The sequence below is a fragment of the Camelus bactrianus genome, chromosome 8, assembly GCF_048773025.1.
Source record: "Camelus bactrianus isolate YW-2024 breed Bactrian camel chromosome 8, ASM4877302v1, whole genome shotgun sequence".
NCBI classification, from domain to species: Eukaryota; Metazoa; Chordata; class Mammalia; order Artiodactyla; family Camelidae; genus Camelus; species Camelus bactrianus.
Window position 1 is genome coordinate 10,816,986 of NC_133546.1, and position 18,307 is coordinate 10,835,292.

Here is an 18,307-nt window from a genome sequence, read left to right on the forward strand (position 1 = left end):
TGCACCTAAAACCACCGGGATCCACAGACTCATCCTCAAGGACCTGAGATGAGTGATGGAAACCTCGACCTGCTGGGTGTTGGCTCTGGTCAGGCCAGTGTTCACACTCCGCCAGAGAGTTACTGCTGCTCCAGTCAGTGACAGGGATACCACTGGCTGTCTTGGTGCTGATTAGAATGGATGCCTCCCTCACCCTCCCCCCCACCTGCCAGGATGCACCACTTACTGAGCAGAACACAAGCTGGATTTCACAGAGGGTGTGGCCTGTACAGCTGGACCTGGTAGCCCTGATTCATGGCAGGGGAGCTCACAGAAAGCACACCCTCCTGGTGGAAATCCTGGAATTGGCCTGGACCCAGAGTTGGCCCTAGTGTTTCCAAGACAACCCCCCCCCCCCCGGCTGAGTGGCAGCCCCCATTCATCTCACATACACAGTCCCTGTGCAGACGTGGGCCAGATACTGTGACCCACTTTGGCCTGTTGGGGTCCTTCAGTCACACCAACCACCAGTCAGTCCCGGATCACGGAAACTACGATCAGACCCCTGCTTGCCATGAAACTGAACTCCGAGACCTCCGTCAACTCACCCTGGAAAGGTGGGCGTGCAGTTCTTGGTTGAGAGGCCCATCGGCCTGTAAGAGAAACTCGGCCTCCACTTGCCATGACGTCTTCTAAGCCCTTTGGGACGAGCTCTGTGGAGCCTCTGAGACTTGAGAGAAGAAAATAAAATCCAGATGTAGCTTTGCAATATTTCAATTAGTCACTTGCACTACTCATTTTAAAACAATGATCTGATTCAGATGAAACTTAAGATTTACACTTTGAATCAATTTGTCTTAGAGGCAAAAATAACTATTTCTGTTTTCACGTAAACTGTTTTTCTAACTTTGCAAAGGTCATTCTTTTGGAGTGAAGCGTTCCAAGGCTGGTAAGTTCAAATTATAGAAAATCAAAACGGGTAAGTCACACCAGGAATAATGTGCAACTTTTATAATAAAACATGAGGCACGTCAAACTGAGTTTGTTAAATTTACCTTAAAGATACATGTACCGATTTAGCTTTAGAAAACATCTCGTGTGTGGCCACACCTTGCAGGTCAGATTAGCTCTGCTGTCAGTGGTTGGTCGTACCCGTCGCCCGGCTGTGTGACCGGAGGCCTTCGTGCCGACTTGCGTCCCCGGGACGCCGCCGAGGCCGCGCTTCCTCTCCCCAAAGAAGGTGCCAGTCGTCAGAACCACGTCATTTTCAAATGAGGGGAAAAGGAAGCATCATGACTTGTAAGATTTAAGTTCTGATTTCTTTCCCTCTTCCTTTCAGAATGTTGTTCCCTGAAGCTCAGCGCTTAGAAAGCACTGGAAAACTGCTACAGTTGGCAGACGTGGACCCCACTCTTCGACCCATCCAGCTCTCTGTCTCCCACTTTAAGAGCCTCTGTGACGTGTACCGGAAAATGTGTGACGACGACCCACACCTCTTTGCTTACAATTTCAGAGAAGAACTCAAGCAAAAATCAGAAAATCAGGTGACAAGGAGAGGTGCAGACCCCGGCTGCTGCTGCAAGGGCTAGCAGCCGGCTGAGTGCTGATTTTCACAAGCCGAACTGCTCGTGTGCACGCTCACCGGAGGTGACTGGCTTCCCTCTTATGGCACAGCTTGGTAAAGAGAATAAACATCATCAAATAAGATACAGTACAAGCTTCCTTTTAATATATATACTGCATAGATATGACATGTTTTCGTATAAACAGCGTCTATTACAACCTTACAAAAATGAAGTATCTGCATTTGTACCCCAAACCCACATTAGAATAATTTAAATATGCTTTAAATAAAGCAAACCCAACAGCTCAAAGAAAATGCCCAGAGGATCGGGGGGAAAAAATGACCTTTTAAAAGCTAATAATCACACCTTCCCCACCTTTTTCCACATAAATTAAATTAATTAGAAAGCGGTTTTATTTTAAGGAGTCTAAGTCATTTTGATACCTGCTCAAAAGGGATATAAACTAATTTACAAATTCTGACCAGTTTAATCTAGTTTTCTGATCCACAATAAATTAAAATAACTTAACTCTTTACAAGTATTTGTGGGAAAATGTATACTGCATAAAACCCAATAATGACTAGTTTTTCTGCAATTTCCATTTTACCACTAGTTTAAAAGTGAAACCAGCAATTTAGCCCACATCTGGGTTGAAACTGTACTAAGACTTTCCATGGCTTTCTGTCTCATAAAAACACTCCTCGTTGACAACCGATGTTAAACTCTGGACACTGAACTCTCGCTCGAGAACAGCATTGAGATCAAGGTTGGCGTTTTCAGACCGACTGTCCAGGGACTGGTGCCGGGTCTGCGCCTTCAGCAGTGTCCCCCTGTCCCTCTTGGTGCTGTTGGCTTTCCGTTTGATGGCGCAGAAGTGCCCCCGGACCAGCTTGGACTGCGGGCCCCCGGGCTGGCCGTCCCTGCTGGGTGGCCCGTCAGCCAGAGGGGCATCGGGGTCCTCGGAGATCCTCAGTCTCTGGAACTGAATCTCGATGTCTTTGGTCGGGCTGCCGCACCCGCGGGGCTGGTGATGGTCCTCGTCGTCGTCGCTCAGAATGTCGCTCTCCTTGATGAGCCCGTCCGGGAAGGCGGCCAGGCTGGCCTGCGGGCCTTTCCCGGGCTCCGGCTGGCTCCCCGCCGCCGGGCAGCCGCTGCTCGGGGTGCTGCTGCTCAGGCTGCCCTCGTCCGAGTCCAGCGAGCTGCCCCTGCCCGGCTCGCCCGGCCACTCGCTGCTGGAGGAGTTCTTGAGGCCCCTTAAGGACCGGGACGAGGCTGCAATGAGAGGAGCAGGTCTCCCTCACGACAGGGGAACCGACGCCAGGGTGTGGTCTGCGTCGGGGGTTACCGGTTCCACACCGCACGTTCCCTTTTCTCATCTCACTTCAGTTACCCAGCCACCGGGACTCGGGCCGATATGCATGTACTGCAGATATGGACATTTTTTTACTTATATTTATTTGAAATCTTAAGTTGCGGAATTTGGCATCTGTAGATGACCAATGACCAGAGCTCAATTATTTAGCTAGAACAGTAAGCTCTGAATTATCTTAAGGGCTAGGATTCTTGTTTTGCTGATGGATAAATTTAAAAGTTAGTTGCTAACAAATCTAGGTTCCCTTATTTCACTAAAGGACTGTAGTTTGACAAGTAAGATTACACTAAATTTCTGTGCTCACCTTCTCACCCGTTTATGCCCATGCTGCTCAGTTAAAGTAGAAAAATGCTCTCTCTCATGAGAACTGTGTGCTGGAATTTCTAGCCAGCTTCCACAGATTTAATACAAATACTGAATCGTGTGTGTGTGTGTGTGTGTGTGTGTGTTTAATTCCCTTCTCTTGAGTCAGAGGAAAACAGGGGTCCTCGGCTGTGGTGTCTGCAGACAACAGCGCATTTTTGCCGGCTCTAGTTTGTTTTGCCAATGGAGAAAAAATAGAAAATATACAGAAAGTTTGAAGAGGTCAAACTGTGACCAAAAAAGAAGAAATACATTTTGTAAGACTAAAAACAAGATCGAAGATATTAACAAAATAGTTAACATAGAAAGAAGGCTCTAAAAACTTAAGCTGAAATTTCAGAAACAGGCAAAAAGGTTAAGAACAGCGTGATTTGGAATGTTTGCCTGTGGACTTACTAAGAATGAGTATATTAAGTTTCTTGATCTTAATTCATTAGGTATTGGCTTTCTAGAGGCCTTGCACTGTTCTGAGCAGTGGGAACACTGCAGTGAGCAGAGCAGGGCCCTCGACTCCGGTACATCTCAGCGGGAGGGAGAGTATGAGCGATGAGTGTAGACTGTCAGCCAGTGCGGGGTGCGGAAGCTGCGGGATGGTCATAGTTCATAAAAGGAGGGCAGGCAGTGAGAGGCATGGCTAGGTTTCTTAAAAGGAAATAAAATCGCCACACACACCCCCCACCCTGTGTACTGAGTGCCTGGCTTAGGGCTTACAAAGCCTCCCCGATGATTTACGGGGTGATGACGGGCACAGAGACGCTCACAACGCTTTCCTGAATAAACCCAGGGCCAGCGGAGCACTCACCTAGTTTGGCCGAGACAGGAACGCGGTTCTTCAGGGGTACCAGGCGATCCTTGCATGTTTTTTCCAGAGGGAATTCACACTTGATGTGACGCCTGAAGTTCTCCCTCAGAATAGATCGAATCACCTTGACGATGTTGGTTTTGCTTTCGTTGTCACTGGTGGGGAGAGAGAGAACATTGGTGGTGCCCACAGTCTCGTCCTGCCTCCCTTCCACGTCCCCTGGTCCTCCGGTGGCCTGTGACCGCTGTCAGCACAGACTGACAGCAAGCCACGCAGCCTCGGTGGGCTTGGTCGCCTCACTTACAAAAGGGGTGGGAACTGACAGTTCCTGACCTTCCTCTGAGCACTGAGATTTGGGTATATGTTTAGTCAGTGTGTCCTACTACACTTGCCGGTTTGGGGATGTCATCGACTCAGGAGGGCACTAAAACCCACTTTTAAAAGAACATAATCCTGTCTCACTCCCATTGGCCTTAATTCTGGGGAGGCAGTGATACCTGCAGCAGAGCTGAAAGCTGGTTTCTGGCCGTCCTTCTACTTCTGACCTCGTGTGGATCAGCTCCCACAAGGAATTACTTTCTGTCCCTGTGTGGAAAGAGACAAGGGGCTGCAACTCCGCCACGGATGCTGTGGTGAGGAACACGTGTGAAGTCTTAACGCTCAGGATTTAGTAACTTCTTAAAAAGTCAAATGCTCCCACTCCTGGCTCATCATTTTCTTCTGTAACTCATCCTCCTTAGGGCTTCCACACACACTGACAGAAAGTTAACTGCTTCTCAGTTACACTGTACACTTCCTGAAGTTTCCATCCATCCTAGCACTCCCTCTCTGCCCCCGGATTCCATCTCTCTGGAAAAGAGGGTAAATGGGTCTCACTTTCCAGCCCCATTCCTTGGAAGGAACAGCAGGATGTGCTCAGGCGCTCTAGGTAAAAGGCCAGCCCGAAATTTGGTCACGGTCCAGGAAACATACGCACTTCTGACAAAAACTGACCAGGGACCCGAACGCCCTGCGTGCCTCAGCCTGCTCCTTCCCGTCGCCACGGACACCAGAACATGGTGATTCTAGAAGGATCTCCCAACATTTTCCAGGGTGGGAGGCTTTTTCTCTTAACCTCAAGGAATTTTCTGGTAGCAAAATTTGCAAAAATTTACTAAATTTGTGGACCTTTGTTTCTTTAACAGATTTTAGGGTATCTAGGGTTTTAGAAAGAAAAAGTTGCAAACTGTTGATAGTGAAAATAAAAAAACAGTGTAGAGCAGGATTTGGCAAAGAAAAGCTGTCCACTGGCATTTATCTTCTCAAAAATCTGTAAAGAAACGTCATAACCATCTCCCTTGCCCTCATTTTCCTTGCCTATAAAATACCAAAAATTACCCCCAGGTTCTTCCCTACTCTTTCATTCCACAGTTTAAAAAAGTCCCTTAAAATGTTTTTCTTCCCTGGCATCTGTATGACACGCAACAGTTACCTGCTGTATTCCCCAGTCTGACTTGAAGTGCGGATATGGGGATCAACCAGCGAAATTTAAACGGGTCCAGGTCAGCAGAGCTGTGTGCAGGCCGGGAATTCGAGGGCTGTGATAGGAAAGCCCACCAAGAACAGCGTTAGAGCAACTTGCTCCCCGGGGGCAGGGGAAGGGGAGACACGTGGGGCTGAGCGCGATCCCTGGGGCGGGGCTCCTGCAGCTGTGTGCGGCTCAGAGTGCAGGAGGGGATCGGGTCAGGAGTGCTCCCAGCTCTCAGACTGGCTGGGGATAGAGCAGAGTTGTGGTTTGGAGGGTAGAAAGTTCTAGATTTGGAGGTGCAGTATAGCTCAATGGTAGAGTGTGTGCTTAGCATGCATGAGATCCTGGGTTCAATCCCCAGTACCTACATTAAAAATAAATAAACCTCATTATTCCACCCCCCAAAAAAATTTTTTTTAATTCTAGATTTTTAAGCAAGAATGACAAGCAAGCCTTCCATGACTTCACATTTCCTCTAAAAGGAAACCAAAGTCACACAGACTCTGATATGTGTGGAGCAAAACTGGGCCATTTTTAGGGAAAGAAAAGTGGTTTTCTCTGTAGGCCCAGCATGGGTGTTTGTCTACCCCTTCTTTTAAAACAGGCATCTTTGGTGGGGAGAGTAAGAAATACCTTAAGTATCTGATCTGGTTAGTGACCCCAGGAATAAGTAGTGTCAGTCAGGGAAGCCTTGTGCTCAGCAGGCTTCTCAGTTCAACCACAGGAAGATACAGTCATGAAAAGGTAGCTGTAATTGAAACTAATTCTTGTCTTACCAATTTCTTTTTCAGTTTGCAGTTTTCTTTATAAACCAATATGACAGCTCTCTTAAAAACTAAAGGAAGGAAAAGAGAAAGAAAAGTCTTTCATTATTTTATACAAACTCTCCCAAGGCTGAACTATAGCTGAATGTTTTAATAGAACTCAGCTCTTCAAGCATGACGCTCCAAGATCCCATGACGCTAACTAACACGAGTGAATAAATGGTACTTCCTCCGTCTGCATTTGAATTATGCACGAGTCTGCTTATGGATAAGCTATTATCTGAAGGAGATCCTGGCATTTGAGTTTTTAAATCCTTGTTTTATTGGAAGCTGAGGACATGGTGTTCATCTCAGTGAGAATACACAGTCTAGAGTCACTCTCCCGGCTCCTGGTGAGAATTGGGACATTTCGAAGTGCAGCAAACTATTGAGATAGCAGGTTTCAAAAGAGCCTCGGGAGATGGGTTCCTGCGATGCTTGGCGAGAACACTGAGCCAAGCAGCAGAAGGGGGGCGATAATGAGCATGCGGGGACAGAGCTCGAGAGAGTTGGAGGCTGGCCGTGTTCAGAGTCCTTACAGCAATGACTCCAAGTCCTTCTGGAAATCAGGAGTTAGCTCGGCCAGTGGGTTCAGCAGGTGGTTCTTTCTTGCCAGCCTCTTATTTAAGTTTACATTCTTTTGAATGGACTACTAACCAAATACTGTGAGTTCCAGGTCCTTTCTGGCTTTTCCTAGAGACAGAAACGGATTCAACCAGGAAACTGTAGAGTGCATCAGAAGTTCCCCCATTGAAAGTTCTGTTACCTAAATGGCAAAAACAGGAGATCAAGAAGATATGGAAACCCAGGAGGCGCTGTGTCATGTGAAAGAGTGAATCACACGTATAAGGTCATTGCTAAAATGCAGGTATATTCAGTTTGATTTTTATGGTCCTTGTAAACACGGGGCCATAAATAGTGGCAGTTTTGAAAATATGCGCTCAACATCAGAGTGTTTGAAAACAGCATAAATGTGAAGGCGTTTTGCTCCAGGGCACACATTGCATGCGGGTGACCCGCCGCACAGCAGTAAATCCACCCCAGTGTCAAGGCGCATCTCAAGTGCCTTTGTTCACCCTCCCGCCAGGATCCAGGACATTCACCTCCTCTAATCCTTAAACCGCACCTGGCCTGCAAATAAGGAGAAGTGCCAACATCAAAGCTGACCGTCATAAAAAACCTAAACTCCAACTGTTTTTTGTTCTTGCCTTTTACCACTTAAATTACATTGCTTCTTATCTGCAGACTTTTTCAAGCTCAAGATTCTAAACTTAGTAAGCCAGCCAGAAAAGAAAAAGAGACACATTGTCAAATTCTACTTAAACTACTTTTATAAGTAAGGAGGTGGCCACCAATAGTTGATGTTATAAAAGAAAAAAAATTTAAAGGAAAAACCCTCAATTCTGTCCACGTGCTGGCTCCCCGTGAGCCACCTTTGCCTGTCCCACCACCTCACATTCACCCCACCCCACCCCCAGGCCCAGGATCTCCAGAAATGTTCAGCCTCTGAGATCTGTCTTGACCTCATGCCCCAGGGGAAAGGATTAAGAGGCAGGAACATGAGCCCAGTGACATTTTATCTTTTTTTGTACGATGTTAACAGGACATAAGGCTACATCTTTAAACCAATGTAATGAATTTTATGTTACATTTATATTTAAATTATGTGGCTTATTATAAGCATTAAGACCGAAAAAACATTTTTTTTTAGGCATTTTCTCACACAGGAAAGCTCTAACAGGGTGGCCGGGTGTGGAGGTCACCTCCAGACCAAGTGGACACAGGCCCAAAGCCTCTCAGAATCCAGAAGTCCTACCGACCTCCTTCTCTGTTCCGCTCTGCTCTGCCACCAGCTGGTCGAACACCGTCCCGTAATCCTCATATATCTTCTGCATCTCATTGATGTGGCTTGCTACTTTTTCCATTGCCTTGAGTGCTTCTGCAAAATATGCAATCACGTTTGTTTTATCATTTTTATTTGTTTGAAATCCTGTCCAACTGCAGGATGAAAAGCTCAAGATTCAGGGCAGAATTCAAGACCACTTCTTACTAACAGCCCCACTACTGAGGTATGTCTCAAAGCACCCATGGTAACCTAGTTACTATAGTGAGGAACAGGAGGATGATCTTCCTCAAATGCTCTTTGAGATGAGGCAGAGGACAAGTCAACAGTCTCACTAACCCTAACAGCTCCCAGTTACTGAGCACTTTCTATTAGGCGCGTCTATGAGGTGATTTATGTGAAACATCTCATTTATTCCCACAATAACTCAATGACTGTAGAACCTGTATGGTCCCATTTTACAGATGAGAAAACTCAGGTGCAGAGGGGTAAGTTTTTGCCAGACTTCCAGAGACAGACATAAGAAGTGGAGTCAGAATCCGAACCCAAGGCTGACTGGCCACGGGATATGTGCTCTGGAGTTTTGCCTCTCCTCCTGGACCACCTCCTGAAATAGTGATCCATGTCAATTTTTTAACAAGAACTTACAAATGCCTCTGTAAATGCCCAATTGCCAGAGCAACCGTTTGCACATGTGCATGGTGTTTATTTATAACTTTCTATAGGGCATGTGAGGGACAAAATGATTGTGTCAAAGTCAAAAAGCAAAATTTCAAGTCACCTCCAAATTCACTATTTTTCCAATTTTGTTCTTCTGACTTACTATTTTAATTCCATCGGGATGGACTTTCGGAGGGCATTTTTTTTAACAGATCCCTTTTAAAGATCATCTCTGTCTTTTCTGTCTGACTTACTTCACTTAGTATGATAATCTCTAGGTCCATCCATGTTGCTGCAAATGGCATTATTTTATTCTTTTTTATGGCTGAGTAATATTCCATTGTATTTAAAGATCATCTTAATGCAAAATGAACTGTTCACACAGTATTTGAATGCTAATCATAATTTGTAGCATTTATTTATAGGTTTTCACTTCCCTACAAAAAAAAATTATCCTTATGACTTACAATACAAAAGTACACTTGTCATAGGAAAGGAGCTAGTTTAGTTTTACACTCCTCTGGGTGTTTGCTATTCAGTAATACGAATATTTATTAATTCGTTTGTTTCTCTCTCCACGTGCTTTATTACATGCGGTATAACTGGACCTCTGGCTTTGACACATGGAGAACAAACCACTATTTCTCTCCAATCCAAAGAGCATCTCTTTAACGGATACTCTATTAACTGTCAAACTAGGGGGCGGGGGCTTTGTGTATCTGACAAATGTGTGTCTTAGGCCAGTCATTTCTGAGGTTACGAGAGAAGCCACATCAGCGTCAACTTTGGGAGTCTGGTTTCGGAGTCAGGCTCCGCTCCCAGATCTCCACAAGGTGGAGCTTCACCCAACATACTTGATCAGCAGCACTTGGGCGGCAAACAACACAAAACTTCACAAAGTCGCAGGGAAACCGGCTTGGGTTTTGGCTTTGGGAGCACTGTTTGTGACGTGACCTGAAGTAATTGACTTCAATTTACTTACTTCAATTCACTGAGCTTAAATTACCTTCTTTTAAAAGTGAAAATGGAATCTTTCCTCCAGTGAGATCATTTTTGCCAAAATATTTTGCCCATCTAAAGGGATGGCCATGACAGCTCTTTTCGCCTAGTAAAACTATATCGAAGATTCACACCCCGAGGATGGAGAACTGTTTCCGGACGTGACGCTAAGCGGGGGGAGGGACCTCATGGGCCCCGGGGTGGCAGCCGGCGCCCCGCCCCCCAGCCCCTTCCCCACACCTGTCAGGTGGTAGTGCTCCTCGCTGTCGTGGTCTGTCAGGGACACGAGCTCCCGGAGCAGCAGCGGGTACTTGAGCACCCTCTGCACCGGCTTGATGAGGTAGGACTCCAGCGTGGAGGAATGCTGCTTGGTGGGATTCCGGGCGTCCAGAAAAGCCTTGAAGGCTTTGTCAGTTTTAGCTGCAAGCAGATGGAAAAAGACCCTTAGAAGAGCACGGCAGGATGCAGTAAATTCCACTGCATTTAGGCTGTAATGGAGTTACACACCGTCCTCCCAACGCCATCCTTCAAGCCAAACCCAAGTGCATCATGGGTCAAGCGCCTGGCTGTCGGCGTGGATTCAGCACCACGCTCTGCAACGACTCCCATGAGCAAAGGGAGCTTAGTAGGCTAGGGAGGAGGACCGCCTGCACACCAGAGTCGAAGTGCAGGAGTGTCTGCCTTCAGAGGCACATTCACAAGCAGACCACCCATGAGAGACTGATACAGGCACCAAAAGAGCGAGCTTTAATTCATAAAGCCACAAACCGGTTTTATCCAGCCCTACACCATACCCCTCCCCAGCGAAAGATTCATATAGCAAAATAAACCAGTATTTTTTCCCACTGACCTAGTGCAAATTGTCACTTATTCTATACACTTAAGATACACTTAAGGCCTATTTAAAGCAAGATCTTTTTTTTTCTCTTTAAAATAAGTTGATAAACATGGCAGCATCCATCCCACAGCTCAGGCAGCCTCAACCTTCCACCAGAGGTGACACTCAGACCCTCTGGGCAGTGGAAACCACCTGTCTGTCAGGTGTCACGAAGGTCCATGCGGGAAGCCAGGTGCATTTCGTTTTGAGAGTAGACACACCAGCTGTTGCTTTGGATTCCACCTGTTGGCACTGGTTGACCGGCCATTGGAATTCAGCCAGTTTGAATGAAGACATACCTTTATTTAGGGTTTGAACTTGTAGGAGATGCAGTACTCTTTTGAATGACCCCCAGACAAAGCAGACGGTGAGATGATCCTTCATCTTTGCAGCAAAGAAGGAATTGCGCAAACCACTGGTATGCTGTTAATTTACTGTACTGTCCATGAGAAGGTGTTCCTGGGGGAAAACTGGTTCTTTCTGGTTTAAAGAACCAGAGAAGGCAGATTTGGGCTGGGTCTCGTTAACCTGAAGCACTCCAAGACTTCATTTTCTCAACCTGAGCCTGTTCCAGGATGCTGTGAAATTCTGGGTTTAAACCAAAGGCAGAGCTGCATCGGTGGACTGGCCACACACCATCAGTGTCTGGATGAACCTCTCCGTGCCCTCCACAGTGGCACGGAGGACCTGTTCCCCAGGTCTGAAAAAGAAACATGGAGAAGCAAACTCCGGATTCTTTCCAGTGATGCCACTGACGAGAACTTAATGACAGAAGAAGGGGCTTGGCACGCAGCTAGGCTGCTGCTACCTTGTTGACATAACTGAAAAAGCCCCAACACAGAAGCCCCTCAAACACTTGCCATTGTCATGGGGGAGAGCCCCGATCCCCCGGCTGCCAGAGAGGCGGCAGATCATGCTGGGCGTGAACTACACGAGGCCAACCTTCACTCTGCAGAAGGCACTGAAGTCCTGGGGAGAGCAACTTTTATCCTGGAAATTTATGTTATCACAATTCAAGCTTCAGTAGGTTCTGATCCTCTTTCCAAATACACTTGAGAGGGTGCAGGTAGCCTGGTGACCTTTCCTGGAGACAGTCTGGATGAACCGAAATAGGATTACATATATTTTCCTAAGATGCCTCCCACTGTCAGACTCACGCAGGGAGTGACCCCTGAGGACCTGTGTTTGTTTGATGTCCTCCATGCAGATTGAACAACCGCTGCCCGTGACCTTGAGCTTCAAGACCTCGTCTCATCTCTGCCACCAGAAATGAGAATTCCAAGGAATGGGATAGAAAAACATCTTCTGAGAGAGACAAATTTGACAATTCTCATCTCATACCTAAACAGGTGTGTAGTGACTGAAAGAAGCCTTCGGTGATAACGTAACTGCAGGTAAGCATTCCTTACACTTCAGGGCATTGCGGGAACAGCGGGGACACTGGCCTGATGACACAGGGATGGTGACTGCAGCACAGGCGCTCCCTCCAATACCCCCGCACGCGAAGAAGGTCACAGCTGTCATCAAATCTTTGGATACGCTTCCCAGGCTGGGCTGACTGGCTGGCCCGGTACTGGAAGTCCCGGTGAATCAGCGCACTGGCCGTCTGGCCCCAGGCTGACCACTGCAAGTCAGAGGCCCAAGCTCAGCCATCTTCCTCAGCTCCACAGAGCAATGTTTGCTGTGGACAAACACGGGAAGAGCCCTGAGGGTGGGTCGCCCGGGTCTCCCTGGACTTAAATAAAAGTCTTCAGTTAAAGCTGATAAAATAAGATGATAAAAATGTGGGGAGACGCAAGGTACTTCAGTGACAGGATGTGCGCTGTGATAAATATCAGTCTCACCAAAGAGGCTTTAATTTTATTTAACACACTTCTTGTGAGTTTGGTGGTGGTTGTTTGATGGTGAGTTTTTGCACTGGATCCTCGGGCTTAAGAAGAAGGTAAACAAGAAAGGTAGAAAACGGCATACGTTGCTTTCTACTCTCTCCAGAAGATTATGGTTAGTTAAAAGGTTTTAGAGCATGGAATTTGGTGAAAAAAGAATCCAGACCTAATTTAACAGCAAAATGACACAGGGCAAGCAGTGTCTCTGCTCTCAGGCACACACACTCATTGTCACCAGCAAACCGAAAGAAATGGAAAACTTTCCCTTTGATGCCTGTCAATTTCAAAGTCAATGATGGAGCATCATCCATTAAAATTACACTTGTCCCTACTTGTCAGATACAAAGTTACTCTTTATCAATGATTAAAACTACAAAAGAATCACTACAAAAGACACGAACAGCTCACCTCGCTCCAGAACCTTCTGCACTTTGATGTGATTGGCGCAGAACCCGCTGTACAGTTTGAAGTGGTCCGCGTAATAAAGGAATGAGCCCCCGAGGGAAAACAGCAGTTTCTAGAAGGAAAGGGGGAGGGTCACTAGACGCAGTTTCATTAGTGTCTGCTGGCTCCGGCGCAGCGTCTCACTGCCTTGGCGTCTCTGTGGCATCTGTCCTTCAGATCCCAGAGCGCTAATGCCTTGGAAAGACACTGAGGGAGAGCGGCCCAGGGCGGCCCCATTTGCCCAGTGGATGGAGAACAGCTTCCCCCCCTAGCAGATCTTCCATTTGATTGAAAAGTTTCCGGCAGCTAAGCCCATTGACACAGTGTACAGTCAAGGACGAGAAAGAGGGTCCTATAAAAAATACATCTGACACAGCGGGATATTAATCACCTGAGAAGCTAATTTATAAAGGCGACCCTGCATTCTGTGGGATGTACAATGCTCACTATGTACTTCCGGGGTCCCTCTCTACTGCCTTCTGCCTTTTCTTCCCGGGTTGGACCCCTTGCCAGTCACCGATGCCCACGTTGGAGACAGGGCTCCACAGAAGAGAAGGCTCTCACAGAACAAGTGAAAACCTATGCTTTCATCCCAGTGTCCCAGCAACCCAGAGAGGCAGAATCAGATGCAGAAGGTGCTCTTGCCTCAGAGCCATCGCCCTGCAGGTCCTTGGGTAGAGCTGAGTAAGGAGCGTGGACACGGTCAACAGCACGCAGACTCTGTAAAAGCCGTGCTGCCCAGACATCTGATTCCCAGAAGACATCTACTCTAGGGGGAAAATGGAGCCTTCTTTCACCAGCTGCCACAGGAAAACGTGCAATGAAAGCACAAAACTTGCCGTACACCAGAAATTAACACAACATCGCAAACCAGCTATACTTCAATTAAAAAAAAAAAAAACCACTGAACTTATCTTTTCAATGGTCGAGGGAAAACATTCTTTTTCAAGGGAGAACTTTGCACTGTACCCGCTCATTTCTGCTTTAAACCTAAGTCTAAAATACTTACTCTAAACTGCGAGGGGGTTTCAAGTATGTTAAAGTCAGACGATGCTGAAATCCCATCCTCCAGGGTCTCCAGAAACACCTTTTGAAATTCAAGCATCTCTGGCAAACTTCCAAAAAGTGATTCCATCTGTGTGAAAATCAGGATTTTAAAAGAGGGTGTTGGCAATGAAGATCCAGATACCACTCACTCAAATGACAAATAAGTCACAAGTCATTCATCAGGAAGGAGACAGAAGTAAATCTCTTAAAGAAGACGGCATATTTATCATGGGATATAGATTACACACAGTGAGATTTACAGCTCCAGTTCCTGTAATTCTAAAACAGGGTTTTAGGTGGATGAATTCAAACTGGGGGAAAAATGGAAGTCAGGAGAAAAGAACTAATTACTGTGACTTAATATTAAGTCATGTATGAAAAAGTAATTTTGGTCACACTGTCTACCATAAAAAGGGCACAACTGTCCTCCTGTGCTTGTAACTCCTGCCACTGGGCTTCATGGGACAGAGGCCACGTAAATAAACGGCTTTGGAGGAGGCCACACTCGGGATTCTCTCAAGATCCTTCAGTGCTGAATGTTCTTTTGGGATCAGCAGATAAAATCTAGGGAGTTCACTAAAGGGCAAACAGAAACTAACCCATGGGTCAGTGGAGGAGGGAGGGTGATCATTTACCTCATCTTGGGTAAGAAAGGTCTCGCTTTGAAGTGGCTCCAAGTATAAGTCAAAGAGGCAGCTCAGATCCTGAAAGACAAAGGAAGACAATCTTTAACCCATTAGTCTCCAAAATGCCCGAGATGTTCCAGCAACGCTGACCGCAGCTCCAGCCTCCCATCAGGAACAATGATGCTTGCTTCTTGTTGAACTTCCCTACCCCAAAGTGGTGGTGATTGTTCACCGAATTCAAAGAGGTTAATAGCAAAATACATTAGGCAGCTGGATTTCACATTTTTCTTTACAGCTTGATCACCTACTTTGCTGATTTAAGTATCTTACTGGCAGAACCAGGATTGCTCTCAGCTTCTGAAGCAGGAGCACTGGTCTCCCGGCAGAGGAGGTGCGTCCTGACCTCCTGACCAGGTGTGACCACTTCTGCTGGGTGACCTGGCTTCCCCTTCTGCACCAGGGACATGGTGACAGCTCCAATGTGGACAGCTGAGCTCAGAGGGACAGGACTAGATCTGGGGAGCTCTTCAACTTTGGGGCCAACGCACTAGCAGATTTCAAACTCCCACATTCAAAGGCAAGAAAAATTTTTCCAAAGGTTAGTGGTCATAATGATTCCAACCTGGGCCATTTTTGAGTCTCCAAGTAAACTGGCCTCCAACAGTACAGAATAGTGGGGACTGACCATATTTATAAAACTCTTTAGATAAAGTTTAGACAAAGTGTTTTTTTAAGAAGTAATTTGAAGCCAAGATCAGGATATAATTCAGTGATAGAAAAGATTTTTTTCTTGTTTCATTTATTCTGAAGAATTTTGAGTCCTAAAAGACCTGAAGTACCACTTCTCCCTCATTTTACAAGGGAGAAACCTAGCTCTGGGGAGCTTCGTAAAGCCAGGAGCCTCTTTCCTGAATCATATCAGGGAGACGTGCATGGTGAAAATTCTAAGTCACGGGCAGAGATCCAGGTTAGGTTCAAGAACAAGTAAAAGTCCATGTTAAAAGTCAGCACCAAAAAGAAATTTAAAAAGAATACTGATGTGTGTGTGTGTATGAATCACAACAGGTACCAAGTGGTGGTGACCTTGTTAGAGGTGGCGGTGGGCTACGGTGCCGGCCGCTGCTGCCTGGGAGCTCGGACACGCGCTGAGCCGCGGGGCCAGGGCTGCGACACGGGGGGCACAGGAAGCAAGGACAGGTTGCTGGCAGAGAGCAGGGAGAGATCCTTTATACCTACGTCGCCCGCAGCATCCACCTCAGGCCCCGACCAGCATCACAATGCGGTGACCCTCCCGGTCGGAGTGTGCTCACAGTAAAACGTAACAGCAGCAGCAACGGTAATGAAAAGGGTCGTGGGCCCTGCTCCCAGCCGTGCCCCCGAGCCCGCGGGTGAGCGCCGGGCCCTCGGCACGTTGTCGGAGGGCTCTGAAGCCTCGAGCAGCCCAGCGCACAGGGCTGCCGGTGAAGGTCACGGAGGCTCCCGGGACGATTCCGACATCGAGTCTGAGTCCTCCATGTTCACTTCCTCTCCCCACATTAGACACAGGACAAGACGAGATGGGAAATGAAACGGAACTGCCCTCTTGAGAGCCCCTTTCTTCCCCGTGGGACCAAACCAAGGGGCTTCGGGTAGTTCTCCTGGCTGCCTGTGAGTGAGGCTTCAGGCAAAGTCTAGATTAAAATGACAGTGATGTTAATTAAAAAGGAAGCTCAGATACATCTGTGGAGGAAGAAGGTGATAGCTGTGTGTGTGTGTGTCTGTGTGTGTGTGTGTGTCTGTGTGTGCGTGTGCGTGCGCATGCTTGCATGTATATACACACCAAGGCTTAATTCACGGATTTGGCACGCTAGAGCTGGAGCAGGTACACACTTGTCTCAGACCCCAGAAGAGGGACTTAGAGGGGACGAGACTGCCCAAGTCCACACCGGCAGGTGGAGGCGAAGCCAGGCCTGGATTCTCAGCCCACCACGCTGTGCCAGGCAGCTTCCAGCAACTGGCCAATGAAGTGAGTTTAAAATAGTTTTAAAAAACATCCTCAAACACTTAAAGCCAAAGAGCTCTGTCTTCCCAGGCACCTGCACCTTTTATAAAATGTTTCTCAGACTACTAACAGAGGCCTCTGAGATAAATAAGTGAACTCTCTGGGTACCAAGAACTACCCCGTGTGGTGACCGGCAACTCGATGGCAGGGCTCTGGCCTGGATGGTGACGTCCTGCGCTCTGGGGCCCATCCCAGCACCTGCTGGCGAACAAGCTGTTCCCTAGGTCCTCATTCCCTAAACTGATCTCCAACCCCCTTTTATGAAACCAGCACAGGCTCCCTTCCCACAGGCTGCAGATGACAAACTAGAACATCTGTCTCCATAGTGAAAGCCACCTTGGGAACAGAATGAACCGAGAAACAAATCTTCCCAAGTCCTCTCAGCTCTTCCACCCTCTCGCCCTCCCCAGCATCTCCCTCGTGAGCGCCAGGGTCCCAGGCAGATACGACCCGGAGACGCCCGCCAGCGAACAGCTGGCCAATACAGGAGGAGAGCCGGAAGCGGTGCGGAGCAGCCACGTTACCTTCACATAGGACTTCTCCGTGTCCACGAGCTCCTGGATGACTTTTCGGAGGCGATCGGCATCGGAGAGGTGGCGAGCCAGCGGCCTCGGGGGCGGGTCCTGACTCTCCCTTGGTCCATCCATGCCGTTGGTCTGGGTGTCGTTAAAACCACACAGCACCGCGATCTCCTCAGCGCTCTGGGAGGAAACAAGAGGCACAGGACGTTTTCCACCACTACCCACCGCCCACCAGGGACGCAGGGACTCCGGCTCCGCCCGGCGTGCTCTCAGATGGCCGTTTCTTTCATCTCAAGCCGCGCTGGCTACCATTCAAGACTCCAGCAGTGAAGACACGAACTCACACTCGTTCAGACATTCACCTGAAGCTTTCTCACTTTCACAGGAGCGGTCTGACAGACGCTCCTTTAGACGAGAGAGTCAGGCACAGCGCTAGCCCTCTGCCAGCCAGTGGAGGCTGCGCTAACGTCAAGGCTGTGGCTCTCTGAGAGCACGGTGAGGGACAGACTCACTGGGTCCTCTCTGTCCCCTCACTGGTTGGCCTAACAGCTCAGTCACCCACACTAACCGGCCCTGGGAGACTCGGCAATGATGCAGCAGCGAGGGCCATTTCTAGGTTCTAGGATGCTCTAGGGTGGCTCGGCCACGAGGGGCTGGGAGTTCCGCCCTCAAATCCAGCCCTGGAGCTGTCATCTCGGACCAAGGAGCAGAGTTACAAGTGGATAAGTTTGAGCTGGGAATGGGAGTAGAGGTCGAGATGTGTAGGAAAGACAGGGTCCCCACCCTGAAGGGGTGCAGAGCCCAGCGGGGGGCACAGACAGGGAACAAGTGACACAGCAAAGCCTGGGGAGGCTCCAAGGGAACTTCCGCGCAGGGGGGAGCCTTGAGCGGGTTCTTTTTCTTACGTACGTATCTTTTTTACTTTTTCTTTTTAATTAATTGAAGTATCGTTGATTTACAGCATTGTGTTAG

General features: G+C 47.9%; 2 protein-coding genes across 14 annotated transcripts in view; one reads left to right on the plus strand and one right to left on the minus strand.

Moving 5' to 3' along the window:
• TFB1M (transcription factor B1, mitochondrial) overlaps nucleotides 1-1,690 on the plus strand; it is a 57,820-nt gene extending 56,130 nt beyond the window's left edge. Inside the window, exon 7 of the mRNA XM_010965739.3 lies at nucleotides 1,319-1,690. Within this exon, the coding sequence (XP_010964041.2) occupies nucleotides 1,319-1,568 (250 nt within the window). The 3' untranslated portion in view covers nucleotides 1,569-1,690. The remainder of the gene's footprint in view (nucleotides 1-1,318) is intronic.
• TIAM2 (TIAM Rac1 associated GEF 2) overlaps nucleotides 1-18,307 on the minus strand; it is a 216,281-nt gene that overhangs the window by 3,284 nt on the left and 194,690 nt on the right. For 12 of the 13 annotated variants that reach the window (XM_074368102.1, XM_074368106.1, XM_074368100.1 and 9 more), the window contains 12 exons: nucleotides 17,339-17,515; nucleotides 14,783-14,851; nucleotides 14,110-14,235; nucleotides 13,065-13,173; nucleotides 10,134-10,313; nucleotides 8,212-8,330; nucleotides 7,049-7,157; nucleotides 6,365-6,423; nucleotides 5,553-5,658; nucleotides 4,579-4,666; nucleotides 4,082-4,236; nucleotides 588-2,816 (listed from right to left, as the gene is read on the minus strand). In XM_074368102.1, coding sequence (XP_074224203.1) covers nucleotides 2,206-2,816; nucleotides 4,082-4,236; nucleotides 4,579-4,666; nucleotides 5,553-5,658; nucleotides 6,365-6,423; nucleotides 7,049-7,157; nucleotides 8,212-8,330; nucleotides 10,134-10,313; nucleotides 13,065-13,173; nucleotides 14,110-14,235; nucleotides 14,783-14,851; nucleotides 17,339-17,515 — 1,908 coding nt within the window. In that variant the 3' untranslated portion in view covers nucleotides 588-2,205. The remainder of the gene's footprint in view (nucleotides 1-587; nucleotides 2,817-4,081; nucleotides 4,237-4,578; nucleotides 4,667-5,552; nucleotides 5,659-6,364; nucleotides 6,424-7,048; nucleotides 7,158-8,211; nucleotides 8,331-10,133; nucleotides 10,314-13,064; nucleotides 13,174-14,109; nucleotides 14,236-14,782; nucleotides 14,852-17,338; nucleotides 17,516-18,307) is intronic. The other variant, XM_074368103.1, reaches the window with a different exon arrangement.